At 44.9% G+C, this 18602-nt stretch overlaps 1 protein-coding gene across 1 annotated transcript in view; it reads right to left on the minus strand.

Moving 5' to 3' along the window:
• Positions 1-18602, minus strand: part of FBLN7 (fibulin 7) — a 44171-nt gene that overhangs the window by 11954 nt on the left and 13615 nt on the right. The window contains exons 2-5 of the mRNA XM_038396674.2: positions 18295-18454; positions 8195-8365; positions 2749-2874; positions 1772-1909 (exon numbers count right to left, since the gene is read on the minus strand). Of these exons, the coding sequence (XP_038252602.1) occupies positions 1772-1909; positions 2749-2874; positions 8195-8365; positions 18295-18454 (595 nt within the window). The remainder of the gene's footprint in view (positions 1-1771; positions 1910-2748; positions 2875-8194; positions 8366-18294; positions 18455-18602) is intronic.

Consider the following 18602-nt stretch of genomic DNA (forward strand, 5'->3'; position numbering starts at 1 on the left):
AGCAAAGATATTTCTGTGCTTAGTGGTGTGTGGGATGAAATCTGACTCACCCCTGCTTTGGGGCTGGCTGGCTTGATTCTAGCCCATGCTATACGACAATAGGAGTGAGCAGTACGCAGGCCATGCAAAATGTGCACGCAAACTGGACTAGTATTTCCTTAACTAAAGGGCCAGTGTGCTGGGTTTTGCAAGTTATGGAGTTCTTGGGATGCCCCCAATTGCAACAGTCATAACTAGATTAGCTGGGTTTAAAATGCTTGGCATTTATCCAGTCCATTTTATCCACAGACCACAACACACTGACTTACAGATTCTAAGCAAATAGTAGGGTGATGGTAATTTATTTTTTATCTTAAAAATGTATTTTGGGTTCCTGGTGAATTTCCAGGAGGTTCTGGCTGTCGCCAATTTGGGTGTCCATGCCTTAGCCAATTGAAATGGCAGTGCAGTGCTTTACAGTAGGTAGAATGCACTGTAATTTCCACTCTGCTTGCAAAAAAATGCCAGGAGACCTTAAATGGCTACAAAGACCTTGATTGGTATGTCTGAGCCAAAAGATGGCACCTCCAGAAGCACATTGTCTCTGAACAACATGTTGGGACACTGGTCCCATACTGACTCAGAGGGAAATTGTCATCTCCTAAAACGCTTGGATTCTCCTTAGTGGTCTCCTGTCCAAGTACGGTCTCCAAGCACCTTAATTTATGAAATGAGACCAGAGCACAAACCTAGGCGGAGATCACAGCTTCAGCACATAGCTCAGTGCAATGTTTAAAAAAAAAATAGAAACAAGGCAAAAGAGATGTCTCTGAGCAAAAAGAAAGGAGGGAAAATGTTCCCGCCGTGTGAAAGAGCACCGCCGGGATCTCTGGAGGCACTGGGGAATGGCGCCCGTCCAGCCCACATTTTGTTAAACCAGATTACCCAGGACTTTCAGAAGTGACTAGGGATTGGAGGAGCCTCCGTTTTTGGGTACCCATCCTGAGACACCTTAAAGGAGCCTGACGTTCAGAACATGCTGGAGCACCCGCCCTCCAAACACCAGGGCCCTCAAAGGTGTCTCGAGTGCAGCACCCCACCAGGGAGGCACCCCCCAGTCACGTCTGAATACTGGCTAGTGACATTCTAGAGCTTCTAGGAGGTCCAGGGATGGGTTCCTCCCCTACCATAAGGTGCTGAATAGAAATGTACAGAGTCTTGTGCCATATTCTTGCCATGATGCAATCTATACAGTTAAAAGAAAAAGGCAGCTCTGTTGAGCAACTACAATCAATAAGGCCAGTTCAATACCAGCTAGATACCAGCCATCAGCAAATAGAACAAGTCAGGCCATGTCTACACTACGCACCTTTTAGCGACACAGCTGTGTTGCGACAGCCATGCCGCTAACAGGCACGCAGTGTAGCCGCTGTTTGTCGGCAGAAGAGAGCTCTCCTGCCGACAAAAACCTTCCACTCCCAATGAGCGGCAGTAGCTTTGTCGGCAGGAGCGCCCTCCTGCTGACACAGCACTGTTCATGCTGGCGCTTTTCATTGGCAAAACTTTTGTTGTTTGGGGGGGGGTGTTTTTTCACACTCATAAATGACAAATGTTTTGCCGACGAAAGTCCAGTGTAGACAAAGCCTTAGCCTCTTCCAAGCAGCCCTGTCCACGGCAATCATCCGTAAAAGCTGCTGCAGCTATTGAATATTCAGCTGCTTAGATGTGTTGTGTGTGCATTAGGCAGCAGATTGGTGAAAGCTGCCGATGGATATTTCTGCTTATCTCCTACCCTGACATATGCTGTTGTCGGCCGTGCCGCTCATGTGGAAGCCGGCTTCGCAGCTGCAGTGTTGGGTCCTGTCGATTTTGGCACAGCGTGGCTTGCGACTGAAAGCTGGGTCGTTTGTAACACTCCATGCAGGTGGGACTAAAAGAGAGAAGACAGGAAACTTCTTGGACACCTGGTTCACAGGCCTGCAGTAACGTTTTCAAAAGTGCCTAAATCACTTAGGAGTCTCAGTCCCATTTTCAAATGTAACTTAAGCACTTAGGCCTAGATCTTTAAAGGCACTTTTGAAAATTCCATTAGATGCCTCTATGCATCTTTTGGCACCCAAATACTTTTAAAAATCTAGCCCCGAGGAGCTTAAGTCTTATTGAAAATCCCTGGGAATTATACTTCGAAGTCGCTTAGGGACTTTTGAAAATGTTGCCCTTGGTCCCTACTAGAGCCCTATGATTTTAGTTTATTGTTCACATAATTTTACTTGAGTTTTTAATCACAATTTCTCTTGCTCAGGGGCATAGGTGACGTGTAAGGCAGGTGTGCAGGGTCAAGTGCCCCTCAAGATTTCTGGTTGGCCAGGCGGGAGGGAGCGGGGGAGTGAGAGAGGCTCCGTTCTTCTCCCGCTGCGCCTGCCTCCTGACATGCTCGGCCTCTGTCCCTGGCCTGGGGGCCCGGGCGGGGGACTGTTTGCTATTCATTAATCATGTTGTGTGACTGGTTACCAAAGTCACATGACATTTTTTCTCCTCCTTGATGAGACAGAGTCAGATTTTTGAAAGTGCATAGTCTTTGGAAGCTCCAGAGCAAGGACTCTCCTTTTGTTCAGTGTTTGTACAGCACCCTGCAAAATGGGAGTGGGCCTCTCAGTGCTACCACAATGGAAGGCTGATATCAGAGAATGGGCAGGGGCTTCTGCCTTGTAATTCGTTGTCTGCCTTGCTCGAGTCTCTTTCTCTTTCACACCTCACCAGGTTACATACCTGTTTGTGACTGGTACTGGCAGTTCTCACCGGTCCACCCTTGAGGACAAGTGCACTTGTACTGGTTTATTCCATCCACACAAGTTCCACCATTCTGGCAGGGATTGCTCGAGCATTTGCTGATCACTAAGGGGAAAAAACATTTTTAAAAAACAAACTACACTGGCTCTATCTTTCCTAATGTAAGGCGTGACCCTGCTGTCCTTCAATGGATGTCAGTGGGAGCTTTGCTGAGTAAGGACTGCGTGATCAAACCCATAATTTTAATAATGCATGAAATATAATAATACATTTAAATCAGGATTTTAAAAATGGGTGCTGACATTTAGGCTCCTAAGACCTCCATAAATGTTAATGGGGGGTGCTGGGTGATAAGCGCTTTTGAAAATCAAGGATTTAGGAGCCTAGAATAGGGATTTAGGAGCTTAAGTTGAGGTTCCCCCCCACCATTTTTTAAAATCTTGGCCTTCATTTTTAAGCACGCCTTTCCTTGCCAAGCCACATTGTGAATGTCCAACATTACTACCCACATAGTAGCTTGATGGCTTTAGCGCCATGACCATTTTGTTTGTTTGGCTGTTTCAGGTCAGGAGGTGTATTACTGATGGTACAGCTTGTCCAACTGTATCTCCAAAGTAAGAAAGCTCCCAAAAGATCTTTTCAAATTGTTTTTATTAGCAAGCAACCCCTTTGCTATGACTGGCCCCATCTTTTGCAGAATCAGTCTAAAACATATTGTAAACGGTCAAACAACACAGACCACAGAACCCAGCGCAGTTAGTCACACCTCCGTCCCAGGATCACGTTGGTCTAAGTTGGGACAACCCCCAGCTTTGGAAACAACAAAGAGTTCAACAGGACAGATGCAGCCTGAAGTACTTGCTGAGTTTGGTCTGAATACTCCCAAAGTCCTGTTCACCTAAGCCATATTTTCACCCCTGCCCGGCATATTCTCTTCCTAACTCATTAGTTCAAAGGAATGGCAGTGAAGAAGCAGGCGGTGAATGCTGCATGGCTAGCAATTCCTAAGCACATGCCAACAGCCGAGCTTGCTTGGTCATCAATAGCATATTCTAAATATTTCAGGACTGCTAGAGCATGAAGTTATTGACCAAGACGTGAGTGAGCATTAACCGCCCTCTTCCTTGAATTTGCTGCCAGCGGAGATCCAAATTTCTCATCTCGCTTGCTCTCTGCAGTGATTGTGTGCAGTGGGCCGCACTAACACCTGGCCTACAAGCTGTGGGGGGAGACAACATGTCCCGAAGTGGAATGCACAACAGTCACTGCACAGGTGTTCAGCAAAGGACTGCAGGGTTTCATTGGTTGCCAAGCATTTTCATGTCAAGGAAGGCTACATAAAGCCTCCTTTATTTCTCATCTACATACCAAGCCTGGGAAGATTAAATGGCTCTCTGTCCTTATCCCCAGCTCATTCTATTCTCTTTCTACAGACAGTCCAGGCTGTCAGCTTATCTAGTATGGCTGAGTTCATCTCTTTAGACACTTCATAATAGACTGCTACAGTGCTCTGTGATTTCAGCAATGCAGGGTATATATGTTGGGAACTTAATAGTCCATTAGCATTTTAGACAATGTGGTGGAATTTCCTTAAACAAACAACACTTTCAACCTGCAGAGCTCCAAGCTATTTAAACCTTGTGAGCCCCACTGTGTGAATGTTAACTACCCAGGCTATAAAAAGTATATTGGCCATAGGCTTTATCCAGAACAAATTACATGATGCGTCTCACATGGCATCCAACCTAAATACACGCCTGACTTTAAATTAGCACTCAAATTCAATCCTTCCCTACGAATTACCAGGCATGGAAGGGCTGGTACTAAAAAGACTCACGCATAGCAGGTTGCAGGGGTTATTTTTCAAACTCTCTCCCATAACTCTGCCCTGAGCTTGAGCTCCCCCAGCGAGCCACTCCACATGCCAGCCGGGGTGAGTTCTGTGGGAAGTTTTTGAAGTGGACAAACTCCTTATAAGCTTAATGACAAAATCAAAGGCTCCATATGGTACGAGATGGCTCGCTCTCTTAGCAAAAGGAGAACACAGATTTCCCAGTGGGAGGCACCAAAGATCCCTAAAGTTCAGCTGGGGGAGCAGTGCAGTCAGCGACTTTGTGATTCTGAAGTGTTTGCTTATAGGTGTTGCTGGGCCGTAATTCATGTTCCGATTGTGTATAGCTTTGTAGGATTGTTCTAAAATCAATGAATACTTTATAAGCAAAGCAGGTGCCCGTGTTCACAGCCCTCCAACTTTAAACAGTTCATGTTGCTTTAAAGATAGTTTATTATCAGGATCATTTACTTTACGCCTGGCCAAGAGTTTGGTTTTAGCAGGCCTGTGAGGCTCTGATCTCTTTCTCAGCTTATCTTTGTGGCTCCTGGGGAGCTTGGGTTTTGGCTTTTAATTTTTTTTTAAGAACTCTTAAGCCCATGCCTAAAAGAGCATAAATACTAGTAGTACTTAGTGCTTCTCTGGCACTTTTCATCAGTAAATTTCAATACACTTTATAAAGGAAATCAGTATAATTATCCCCATTTTACAGATGGGGAAACTGAGGCAGAGGGCGATTCAGTGACTTGCCCACATTGACTCAGCCAGTCAGTGGCGTAGCTGGAATAAAACAGCAGGTCTTCTGAGTCACAGCCCAGTGCTCTAACCACTAGGCAATGCTGCCTTGTATAAAGATGGAAATATCCAAATCAGGGCAAGCATGTTTCTGCCATTCTAGGTTAAAACTCTGAATATAGAGCAGCCAATGTAAGTTCATTGGCTTCCTGGCTGAAACATCCGTGTTAGGAGTGGTTCAGTGGGAGGTTTATCTAGCATAAATCATTCTTCTCCCATAGGTGTTTCTTAATGGGGGAATCTTTGGCAGGTCCATGTGCATTAAGTGAAAGCAGATGTCAGTGTCTTGTGATCAACTCATGCACAGTTTCTAGAAATGCTGCTCAACAGTGTTTCTGTGGAATGATTCAAAATGTTGCATTCCAAAGGGAACGAAGCCCAGCGCAGCTCCGGGAATGACAAGGGCAAGGGATAGCGTGACCAGATGTTCCGTTTTTATTGGGACAGTCCCCTTTTTTGGGACTTTTTCTTATATAGGTGCCTATTACCGCCAACCCCCTGACCCAGTTTTTCACAATTGCTATCTGGTCACCCTAGCAAGGGAGCGATGTTGACTGCTTCAGGAGGGATTCCAGGCTGGGTTACTGTGAAGAGCTGCCAATATTTTAACAAAGGACCCCTCCAAAATGTTCCCTCTTTCTCTGTGATCAGGCTGATGTGCCAGGGTCTGAGCAGTGCTGAGAAGAAATGTGCTTGAGGCACTGAGCAATCCTGGGTATCTTCCTCAGGGGAAAGGTTTTTAAAAGAGCTGCCTTTTGGTGCGATCTGGGCCATTCCCAATGCAAAGCATGTGATGGTGAGAAGTGTTTCCCAGTGCCCCAAGGGGTCAAATATTGTGAGTTAGGTCTTCAAAAATCATAAGAGTGGTTTAAAAAATAATGAGATTAAAAAAATAAAAATCCCTAATACATTTTGGGTTCTTTTTATTTAACCTCTAGTTTCCAAGCCTTCGGGGGACACCTGGGAGGCATTTCTAAATTTTCTCCCTAACCAGGGAAGCAGCTGATTCTCTGCAGTGGAGGAGTCCTTGCATAAATTACATGTGGGCCTTCCCCAGCGCCACAATGATGCCCCACTCTCCCCTGGCAAACAGCCCTGGCTCCACAGGCTCATGCGTGCTGCTTTGGAGGGTCAATCTTGAAAAACACTTGGTGCCAGAGGACAAACTAGTATAAAAGTGCCCTTGCAAACTAGTGCCTCCCACCTGTGCCACATCCCTGAAATACACAGTGTTTTAACAGGAAGAATAACCAGTATTCTCGAAATGAGAGACATGTTACATGACAATGCGTTATGCCAATTTTAAACAGGTGTAAATTGGATCAGAATTTGGCCCAAAAGGAAGATGAGAGCATGGATCCTTCTGGTAGAAAGCTCAGATGTTGTTACAATAACATATCTGTGAATTAGAAATACATGGGAGAGCAACAGTTTCAAAGTAAACGTATTCTCCAGCCGTTGCACTTAGAGAGGGTCTTTCAGCTGAAGATCTCCTGTGGGTGTGTCATCTCCCTGTTATGTAGAGGAGGGAACGGAGCCATAGAGATGTTAAAGAGCTGCAAAAAGTCACAGAATGACAGGGTGGCAGAGAGCTGGGCACAGAACTCGCGATCCCGCACTGAGAACACAGCCCCCGAGCACAGGAATGCTGCATCGGCGCAAAGTCTTTCTTTGTGCTGCATGGCAATTTGTGGGGATGGTATTTCTGTTGAGTTACTTCAGTGGTCAGAGCGCCACAGTGGGTGCTGTAGGCTTTGAATACCAGTTTCAATCCGGCTTGTGGTTTTGGAAAACATACTTTAAAAAAAAAAACAAAAAATCCTTTTTTATGCAACCGCATTAAGCCAAATGCCTGTTAACCACCACGAAACATATTTCTGCCCAGGAAATTATTTTTAATAGAGGTAATTAGATATAATTTTCTTGTTTGCCAATTTGGATCAATCACATGTTGGACAGAAAGGCAGCCGTCCAAATAAGCATCTGAGGGGAATTATTATGAATGTGATGCGCCAGCTGCTTCAGACCCTGATATTTATTGTTATGAAATAAACTGGCTATTAAGGAGTTGGTTTTATGCTCAGAGCTTCAGCCCTGAGCACAATAAATGAAACTCACGTGGACTCGGGACGAGAAAAGTGGAACAGATGCGAGGTTCACTGTTAGAGCCGGGGACCCCTGTTACGCAGAGCTGGAAACCAGCCGAACTACTGGTATACAATGCAACGTACCCAACCATTATTATTCAAAGCTGAAGAGGGGGACACACTGAATGACTTTTCCAGTTCAGTGGAGACTGTCCAAGCACAGCTCCAAATGCATGGGCTTGCTGAGGCCTGCAAAGGGCCAGCTGTGAGTTCTGCAGGCAGGAGAGGACCAGCCGTGGCATCTCCACATCTCCTGTCCCTGGGGAGTTGGTATTTGTAAAGAACAGAACATCACTAAGCTAAATGCCAAGGTCACAGGACCAGCCCGTAAAGAGTGTAAGGTTGCTAAGATTCAGCAGAAGAATCCTTAATGGATAAAACAACCCTCCCCCCTCATTACCACACTTACTATGCAAGAAGCTGAAGTTGGGGAGATAACTGACAAGCCAAGGGGAAGCAATAGCATCAAAGAGAACCCAGGCTATGCATTTGTCTTCCCTGCACACCAACCATCCGCACTAACGAGTTATGACACTTTACAGTAGGGTAGCTACACTGGTTTTGTTCTCTAACCGTGGCATGCATGGGCCCTGTGCAGTGACATGAAGATGGGCTCATATACTCAAACCAAGGGCATGAAAAGGCAAAGTACCTTTGCACCGCGGTGCTTCTCCAGTCCAGCTGCCATTTGCCTGACACACTCGGGTGCTGGAACCAGTGAGCTGGAAACCAGGTTCGCAGGTGAAATGGACTTCATGGTCCACAAAGTACTTGGTACCAAATCTTCTGCCATCTATGGGGGCATCCAGTGCAGGGCAGGACACTGCAAAAGCACAGTGGGAAATGATGACGTTAAATACTCAGTATGCTAGCCACCCCTGGAGTACTCGAATAGCCAGCTGGCTTGCAGTCTTCTGCCTCTCAGCCCAGTATTGTTCCCATGGAGTAACAAAGCCACCACCTTGGACAGCCTGAGCAATTGTGGAAACCTACAGCATAGTTTCTAGATTAGTTAGGCAAGATGCCTTTTTCAGGGTCAGCAGAGATATCACTGAGGTAGTTGTAACCCCAGGGTGTTGGTCAAGCCATGCCTTGCCTCTTGTGTTTAAATAGTGAAAGACCTAGAATCTGACATGGATCCTCATAATTTTATGAAGAACAGGCCAGATACTAAGACCTTTATTCATAGCGAGCAATATTTGAGGCTGAAAGTGGTTCCACTGACTTCAGTAGGGTTACTCTCAGAGTAAGGCACTATTCAACTAGACAAAGGCCCTCAGAATCTGCCCCCAAAATACACAGTTTATTTTACATTAGGTATGAAATAATAACAACAGAGAAAAAGTGTATGAAACATCAGCTGACAGAGCCCACTCCTCCAGATGCTGTCTTCCGACTGAAAGCAAGAAAGAAAAGTGAAGTATTGACATTTACAAAAAATCCACAAACCACACGAGGAGAGTGAAATAGCTGTACCATTAAAGAATGCTCTGTCCTCAGCAAAGAAAATCAGCACATCAATCATAGGTTTGCGTTCAGAGCCCGCTGGCCTATTTCATGACAGAATTATCTTAGTGCCCCGACGGTTAGTCATTTAGGAAAGAAAATAAAGAATGAGCTGATACCTCGCAATGGAAGACTCTATGACATACCTACTTGTACTGTCTGGGAGGTCCCTGCTCTGAGTAGCCATTGGCTGGATGAAGCATTTGATAACACGCAATTGTAAAAATTGCCTTATGGTTACACGCTCTGAGCCAAATCTTCTGCTGGAGTAAACCGGTGCAGCGCCCCCGAAGTCAGTTTAGAGCAGCAGCAAATCTGGCCATCTTTCTGTTTTACATGAAACCTCTTCACTTTCCCCAGAGTGAGAAATGCTTCTCTGTGGTGAGTAAAAAGCCCCCTTGCTAGATGTCAAAAAGGCACCTCTTAAGCAGGGGCTGTAGAGCGCCATGTAGAGTGGTGGGGCATAGATTCCCACCAACCCTCCTCTTGTTGTTTCATGTGCCTCCCCCCACCAGCCTGACTCCCCTGGCCCATGAGTCCCTACACCCACCCCCTCCATGGTGTTGCCACCCTATGTGCCAGGTCGCAACCTCACTCTCTTAAATTTGGCCTGCCTGCACCACTGTCATGACAGAGGGTCCGCCGGGTCAAGTTTCAGTGAGTGGGGTTGTGACCTGGTGCGCAGGGTCGCAGCACCACTCAGATGCGGCCTGCCCAAAAAGCTGTTGGCCCATAGCCTGAGAGGCCCCTCTGGCTCTGCGGCCTATGCTTCTGAGGACCTGATCCTGCCAACGTTACAGGATGTAATGCTTCCTGCCACTGACTCCAGTAGGCAGGGGATCTCACACCTGCACAAACTGTGTGAAAAGTTTAGATTGCCATGTCAAGCAATCAACAGTCACAAGTGTCAGATCTATGGAGGCCCATGCTAGCTTCATTAAGCATCCTTGTATGTCCAACCTGCCCACTGAACGAGGCAGGGACCCAGTGTGTGAGCCCATAATGAACATCTGTACCCGAATGCATGGTAATGCCAACAGCGCCAGCCCCCACAGAGAGGCTCAATATTCCGGTGTCCTAGCTCCAGAGCTGTATGTAAATGTGCCCCCCATTGAATGCCTCCCTGTTGCAAGTCCAGGGCAGCAGCAAGAGGGACTGCGGCAGGCTTGGCTTGTGTCACCACCGTTAATGTTTCAAACAGCTGGTAAAAGGTGAGATGGTTTCAAAGGCTCACCAGCACCTGTGTAGTGGGGTCCTCCAAGGGCACCACCCCAGCCAGGTGACAGGCGTTGGGAGGCCATTCCAGGCAGAGGGGCAGCAGAGCAGAATGTAAAGAGGTCTGTGAATGAAAGGGCTATTGTACCATTAGCAGAGTGGAGGGTGGGGGAACCTGAGTGGGGCGGGGTTTGCAGGCTCCCAGAGGCGAGCCAGCTCTGGAGAACGGCTGCTGGGATTTCTTGAGCGTGCGTTCCAACCTGTCAGTTTGACTTCGTTCACTGTTCCGTTGTTTTGTTAGCATTACAGGGCAGCAGTGAATTTTATTCGACATTCTCAGAAATGTTCTCAGACACTCTTCATCCTCAGTGGCAAAGCTCCCAGATAACACTCAGCGAGCTCTGGGAGATAAGGCCAGCTATACGAATCTTCACCTGCATTGTGAAGATGTTTGGCCAAAGGCACTTCTGCTAAGTCAAAGCTCTTGGTTCTAGGTATGCCATTTAGTGCACTATCAATTCTGTTACAGCAATATCAGATAAGCAAGTGAATCAGTAACATCCAAACTAAACCATGGGTTACAGAGTAGCAGCCGTGTTAGTCTGTATTCGCAAAAAGAAAAGGAGTACTTGTGGCACCTTAGAGACTAACAAATTTATTAGAGCATAAGCTTTTGTGAGCTACAGCTCACTTCATCAGAGATTGATATACACAAACAGAGAACATGAAACAATGGGTTTATCATACACACTGTGAGGAGAGTGATCCCTTAAGATAAGCCATCACCAGCAGCGGGGGGGGGGGGGGGAGAAAAGGAGGAAGACCTTTCATGGTGACAAGCAAGGTAGGCTATTTCCAGCAGTTAACAAGAATATCTGAGGAACAGTGGGGGGTGGGGTGGGGTCGGGGGGAGAAATAACATGGGGAAATAGTTTTACTTTGTGTAATGACTCATCCATTCCCAGTCTCTATTCAAGCCTAAGTTAATTGTATCCAGTTTGCAAATTAATTCCAATTCAGCAGTCTCTCATTGGAGTCTGTTTTTTTGAAGCTTTTTTGTTGAAGGATAGCCACTCTTAGGTCTGTAATCGAGTGACCAGAGAGATTGAAGTGTTCTCCAACTGGTTTTTGAATGTTATAATTCTTGACGTCTGATTTGTGTCCATTCATTCTTTTACGTAGAGACTGTCCAGTTTGACCATCACTCTCACAGATCTTGGGAGACAGGCCAGTCCTTGCTTACAGACAGCACCCCAGTCTGAAGCAAATACTCATCAGCAACCACACATCACACAACAGAACCACTAATCCAGGAACCTATCCTTGCAACAAAGCCCGTTGCCAACTCTGTCCACATATCTATTCAGGGGACACCATCATAGGGCCTAATCACATCAGCCACACTATCAGAGGCTCGTTCACCTGCGCATCTACCAATGTGATATATGCCATCATGTGCCAGCAATGCCCCTCTGCCATGTACATTGGTCAAACTGGACAGTCTCTACGTAAAAGAATAAATGGACACAAATCAGACGTCAAGAATGATAACATTCAAAAACCAGTTGGAGAACACTTCAATCTCTCTGGTCACTCGATCACAGACCTAAGAGTGGCTATCCTTCAACAAAAAAGCTTCAAAAAAACAGACTCCAATGAGAGACTGCTGAATTGGAATTAATTTGCAAACTGGATACAATTAACTTAGGCTTGAATAGAGACTGGGAATGGATGAGTCATTACACAAAGTAAAACTATTTCCCCATGTTATTTCTCCCCCCCACCCCACCCCACCCCACCCCCCACTGTTCCTCAGATATTCTTGTTAACTGCTGGAAATAGCCTACCTTGCTTGTCACCATGAAAGGTTTTCCTCCTTGCCCCCCCCCCCGCTGCTGGTGATGGCTTATCTTAAGGGATCACTCTCCTTACAGTGTGTATGATAAACCCATTGTTTCATGTTCTCTGTGTGTGTATATCAATCTCTGATGAAGTGAGCTGTAGCTCACGAAAGCTTATGCTCTAATAAATTTGTTAGTCTCTAAGGTGCCACAAGTACTGCTTTTCTTTTTGCGAATCTCCCCTCTGTATTTTCCACCAAATGCATCCAATAAAGTGAGCTGTAGCTCATGAAAGCTTATGCTCTAATAAATTTGTTAGTCTCTAAGGTGCCACAAGTATCCTTTTCTTTAAACTAAACCATGAAACTGAAAAGGAAACCACAGGGCTTTTCATTTACACCTTGCGATTTGGGCGTGCTTTCTACTTACAACAGATGACATGCCCTGGCTGCTAGTGCCTGGGCCAAACAACACCCAGAAAAGAACCCTGCAGTGGAAGAGAGATGGACAGTGACTGGCAAAAGTTAGAACGGAGGGGTAACATTTGCCAGGAACATCTTTTGGCAGTTTAATTTCAGTGGGAGCTGGATTGAACCTAATGTGAGACTTTCCATGGACATCTGGGAGATCAGAATTAGTGCTATGTTGAAGTTGTTTCAGAGCTCACCATAAGGGCTTCTGAAAGCAGCTTGTTGGCTGAGTTGATAAAATGACCACATTTTGACCATACATGTACAGATCACGTCTCTCATGGAAATGCCGTTGTAAGAGACTTCCATTCTGTGCATACTGCTGCTCTGTAGGTGAAAGAGACTTTGATGCAAAAGGTACAGGCTATTCATCCGGTAGCAGGGTAGCATCCAATTCCATCTCATTGACGTGAGTTAGGAAAAGAACCTAAGTCTCCTGACTCAGAACAATTGTTCTACACACTAGACAACACTTCCCTAGAAAGTTTAATCAGATGAGATTACAGTGGAAGGGCCTGATTCTCCACTCCCTAGCTCCTTGGGGAGTCATTTGCACTGTGCAAATGAGGTGCAAGGCAGCTCATAGATTTCAAGGCAGGAAGGTCCATTATGATAATCTACTCTGCCCTCCGGCATTGCCCAGGCCAGAGAAGTTTGCCCAGTGACTCCTGCATCCAGCCCAATAACTTGAGGCTGGGCTACAGTGACTTTTTTAGACAGACATCCAGGCTTGATTTACATACTGCAGGTGACATAAGTTGTTCGTATGGTTAATTCCCATTCTGTGTTAAAAATGTGTACTTTATCTCTAGACGCATTTAATTTAGCTTGAGCTCCAGCCATTGGCTCTTATTGGATGGATGTAAGTCACAACCATGAAGATCAAGTAATAACAAAAGAATGTGAACAAAAGAACAGACATGCTAGGTAAGACCAATGGTCCATCTAGCCCAGTATCCCATCCCCCAACAGCGGCCAGTGCCAGATGCTCAGAGGGAACGAACTGAACAGGTCAATTAGTGAGTGATCCATCACCTGTCATCCAGTCCCAGCTTCTTGCAGTCAAAGGGACACCCAGAGCATGACCTTCCGTCCCTGATCATCTTGGCTAATAGCCATCGATGGACCTATCCTCCATGAACTTATCTAATTCTCTTTTAACTCAATTATCCTTTTGGCCTTCACAACAACGAGTTCCTTCCACAGGTTGACTGTGTGCTGTGTGAAGAAGTATTTCCAAATGTTTGTTTTAAACCTGCTATCTACTAATTCCATTGGGTGAGCCCATGTTTGCGTCTTATGTGAAGAGGAAAATAACACTCCTGTATTACTTGTGCCACCCGGTTCATGATTTTAATACACCTCTATCCTATCCCCCCTTACTCCTCTCTTTTCTAAGGTGAACAGTCCCACTCTTATTAATCACTCCTCATATGGAAGCTCTTCCATGCCCCTCATCATTTTTGCTGCACTTCTGTGTACTTTTTCTAATTTAAGTATAGCTTCTTAGTTTTGCGATGAGGTGACCAAAGCTATGCAGTATTCAAGTGTGGGCATACCATGGATATATCAAGTGATGTTTGATATTTTTTGTTTTATTATCTATCCCTTTCCTAATAAGCTTTTTTGACTGCCGCTGCACATTGAATGGATGTTTTCAGAGAACTATCCACAATGATGCCAAGATCTCTTTCTTGAGTGGTAACAGCTAATTTAGACCCCATCATTTTGTTTGTATAGTGGGGATTATGTTTTCCAATGTGCATTACTTTGCATTTCTCAACACTGAATTTCATCTGCCATTTTGTTGCCTAGTCACCAGTTTAGTGAGAGCCCTTTGTAATTCTTTGCAGTCAGCTTTGGACTTAACTTGAATAATTTTGTATCTGCAAATTTTGCCAACTCACTGTTCACCCTTTTTCCAGATCATCTTTGAATATGTTGAATAGCCCTGGTCCCAGTACAGATCCCCGGGGATCCTGCTATTTACCACTTTCCATTGTGAAAACTGATTATTTATTTCTACCCTTTGTTTCCTAACTTTCAAATAGTTACTGATCCATGATACGACCTTCTCTCTTATCCCATGACAGTTTACTTTGCTGAAGAGCCTTTGGTGAGGGACCTTGTCAAAGGCTTTCTGAAAGTTCAGTACATTATATCAACTGAATCACCCTTGTCCACATGCTTACTGACACCCTCAAAGAATTCTAACAGATTGGTGCGGCTGTGTTGACTCTTCCCCAACATATTGTGTTCATCTATGTGTCTTATAATTCTATTCCTTACTATAGTATCAACTAATTTGCCTGGTACTGAAGTTAGGCCTACCGACCTGTAATTGCCGGGATTACTTTGGGAACTTTTTTTTTTTTAAATTGGCAATACATTAGGTATCCTCCAGTTATCTGATAGAGAGACTGATTTAAGCAATACGTTACATACCACAGTTAGTTTTTCTGCAATTTCATATCTGAGTCCTATTAGAACTCTTGGGTGAATCACATCTGGTCCTGGTGACTTATTACCATTTAATATATCAATTTGTTCCAAACTTCCTTTACTGACACTTCAATCTGGGACAGTTCCTCACATTTGTCACCTAAAAGAATGGCTCAGGTGTGGGAATCTCCCGCACATCTTCTGCAATGAAGAGCAATGCAAAGAATTCATTCAGCTTCTCCACAGCAGCCTTGTCTTCCATGAGTGTGCCCTTAGCACCTTGACATTCCAGTGGCTTAACTGACTCCTGGGCAGGCTTCTTGCTTCTGATGTACTTATAGACAATTTTGTTGTTAGCAAAAGACACAAAAATTAGTTGCTCTTCAAATTCTTTTTTGGCCTGCCTAACTATACTTTTATAGTCAACTTGCCAGAGTTTATGCCTCTTTCTATTTTCCTCAGTAGGATTTGACTTCCAATTTCTAGGGGATGCCTTTTTGCCTCTGAGTCTTCCTCTGCTGTTTAGCTATGAACAGACTCCAGTGAGAAACTGCAGAACTGGAATTAATTTGCAAACTTGACACCATCAAATTAGGCCTGAATAAAGACTGTGAGTGGCTGGATCACGACAAAAAATAATTTTCCCTCTGTTGATATTCACCCCTTCTTGTCAACTGTTGAGAATGGGCCACATCAACCCTAATTGAATTGGCCTCATTAGCACTGACCCCCCACTTGGTAAGGCAACTCCCATCTTTTCATGTGCTGTATATTTATACCTGCTTACTGTATGTTCCATTCCATGCATCTGATGAAATGGGCTATATCTCACAAAAGCTTATGCCCAAATAAATTTGTTAGTCTTTAAGGTGCCACAAGGACTCCTCATTGTTTTTACTGATACAGAGTAACATGGCTACCCCTCTGAAACCTGTTTAGCTATGGTGGCTTTTTTTATCCTATTTTTTTTTATTTGGGGTATATCAGTAGTTTGAGCCTCTATTATGGTGTTTTTTTAGTAGTTTCCATGACGCTTGCAGACATTTCACTCTTGTGACTTTTCCTTTTAATTTCTGTTTAACTCATTACCTCATGTTTGTGTAGTTCTCCTTTTTGAAGTTAAATGCTACCGCAGTGGGTTTCTTTGGTATTTTCCACCCTACAAGGATGTTAGAACCATAAGGTAATTAAATGTATTACTAAGTGGTTCAGCTGTATTCATCTCTTGGACACGATCCTATGCATCATTTAGGACTAAATCAAGAATTGCCTCTCCCCTTGTGGGTAGCAGGACAAAATGCTCCAAGAAGCAGTCATTTAATGGTGTCTAGAAATTTTCTCTGCATCCCATCCTGAGGCGACATGTTCCCAGTCAATATTGGGATAGTTGAAATCCCCCATTATTATTGGATTTTCTGGTTTTGTAGCCTCTCTAGTCTCCCTGAGCATTTCACAATCACCGTTATCATACTGGTCAGATGGTTGGTAGTATATTCCTACTGCTATATTCTTATTGTTCAAGCATGGAATTTCTCTCCATAGAGATTCTATGGTACAGTTTGATTCACTTAAGATGCTCTCTTTCATATATAGGGCCTCTCCCACACCAGCATGACCTATTCTGTCATTCCAATACATTTTGTACCCTGGTTTTACTGTGTCCCATTGATTATCAATTGTTCCACCAAATTTCTGTGATACCTATTATATCACTATCCTCATTTAATACCAGGTACTCAAATTCACCATCTTAATATTTAGACTTCTAGCATTTGTATATAAGGACTTATAAAATTTGTCAGTGTTTGGTTGTCTGCCTTCTTGTGATGTAATTGAATGGGACTCTTTTTCATTTGACTGTTTCTCTTCAATTCCTACCCGTACTTAATCAACTTCTATCCTTTCCTCTTCACTAAGATATTGAGTATCCCTTTTAATAACTCCTCCCCTACGGGATGTCTCCGGCCAAACTGTGTTCTCCACTGTACCTGTCAGCTTTCCCCCCAGCCCTTAGTTTAAAAGCTCCTCTATGACTTTTTTAATTTTAGATGCCAGCAATGTAAAATGATACGCAGTGTTGCAGTGAAAAGGCCTGGAAACTTGAGAGTCAATATGTAAATTACCTTCCTTTCAATAGACATAGGAGAATTAAATAAGAATGATGGGGGCTCAAAAGACCCCAAGTGACTTAAATTTCAGTGGGACTTGTTTTCCTAAGATGCTTCTATAAATATCACCTGACATCTCTCAGGGCTTGTCTACACTGGCAACGTTAAAGCGCGGCCATGGCAGTGCTTTAACATGGCTTGTGTAGTCATGGCAGAGCACTGGGAGAGAGCTCTCCCAGCGCTCTTAAAAAACCACCTCCATGAGGGGCATAGCTACCAGCGCTGTCTGCACTGTCAGCTGGTGCACTGTCTACATTGGCGCTCTACAGTGCTGAAACTTGCAGTGCTCAGAGGGTTTTTTTTCACACCCCTGAGCAAGAAAGTTGCAGTGCTGTACAGTGCTAGTGTAGACAAGTCTTCAGTTTCTACACTGTTGTGACACTGCAAATCATGCAAAAGAAGTAAAGCTTTTAGTCGCCATTGTTTTCCACATAAAATATGATTTCTGCTTATCATGTGCTGAGAAAACTGAGTATCACTCTAGACCATGGAGAGACATATTTATCACTACATGTGTCTCCACGGTATATGAAGACCAAGCATCCTCCCAAGAGAGAAACAGGAAAGAGGATTTAGCGAGAGAGCACTATAAATATACTGACCTAATTTTAAGATCTAAAATTAAGATCATGGGCTACTATATGGTCATAAGGCTTGAGCTGGTTGTGTGGGAAGAGCATGTCACACTGAATATGATCTACTGTAGCTATTTTGGGGCTGATTCCTGATCTACCGATCTGTGTGCAAAGTGCCGTGTACAACCATGGGATGAGACTGATGGACAGTCTGGTATGGGGAGAAAAGGCATATTGGGACTATCCCACAATGTATTGAGCCATTTGGTTGGGACACGTGTGCCCCTTCTCTTCCAAAAATGATGGGGGGTGGGTGGGAAGAGAGAGGGGCAGTGGTGCCCCTAGGTCTTGGCAGTCCATAGTGCAGCGTGACATGGTGGGCAGTGGGATGTGCCAAGAGCTAGCTTGCCAGGCCCTTGCTCTCCCTGCCGGGGCCTGGGGGCGGGAGGCAAGTAGCCTGTCAGTACTAGTGTACACTGCAGCCAGATGCTCTACGGCTGCTCTTGTTGCTGAAAGGCCAACTGTGGGTTTTTACCGGATTGTGGGTCTGGGGCAGCTTTTGTCACCGAGTTCTGCAGAGTTATCAGCCGGTTCTTCATGACGCGCACTCCCTCTGCAAACCGCGTTTCCTGCCCCTTTAAGAACTGCTGCATTTGGCGGATGGCAGCCAGGAGCTGCTGTTTGTTGAGACAGTTCTGTGAAAAAGAAAGAGACAGCTGTTTCAGCGCTGGGCACGCACGTCACACAACGGCGCGTTAGCTCCCTTTATCTGCCAGCAACGGAGGGACCTCTCATTAAGCACAATTAGTGAGCAATTATTCCAGCGCCTGCTTCCCCTCCTAT

The sequence above is a fragment of the Dermochelys coriacea genome, chromosome 3, assembly GCF_009764565.3.
Source record: "Dermochelys coriacea isolate rDerCor1 chromosome 3, rDerCor1.pri.v4, whole genome shotgun sequence".
Classification (NCBI taxonomy): Eukaryota; Metazoa; Chordata; order Testudines; family Dermochelyidae; genus Dermochelys; species Dermochelys coriacea.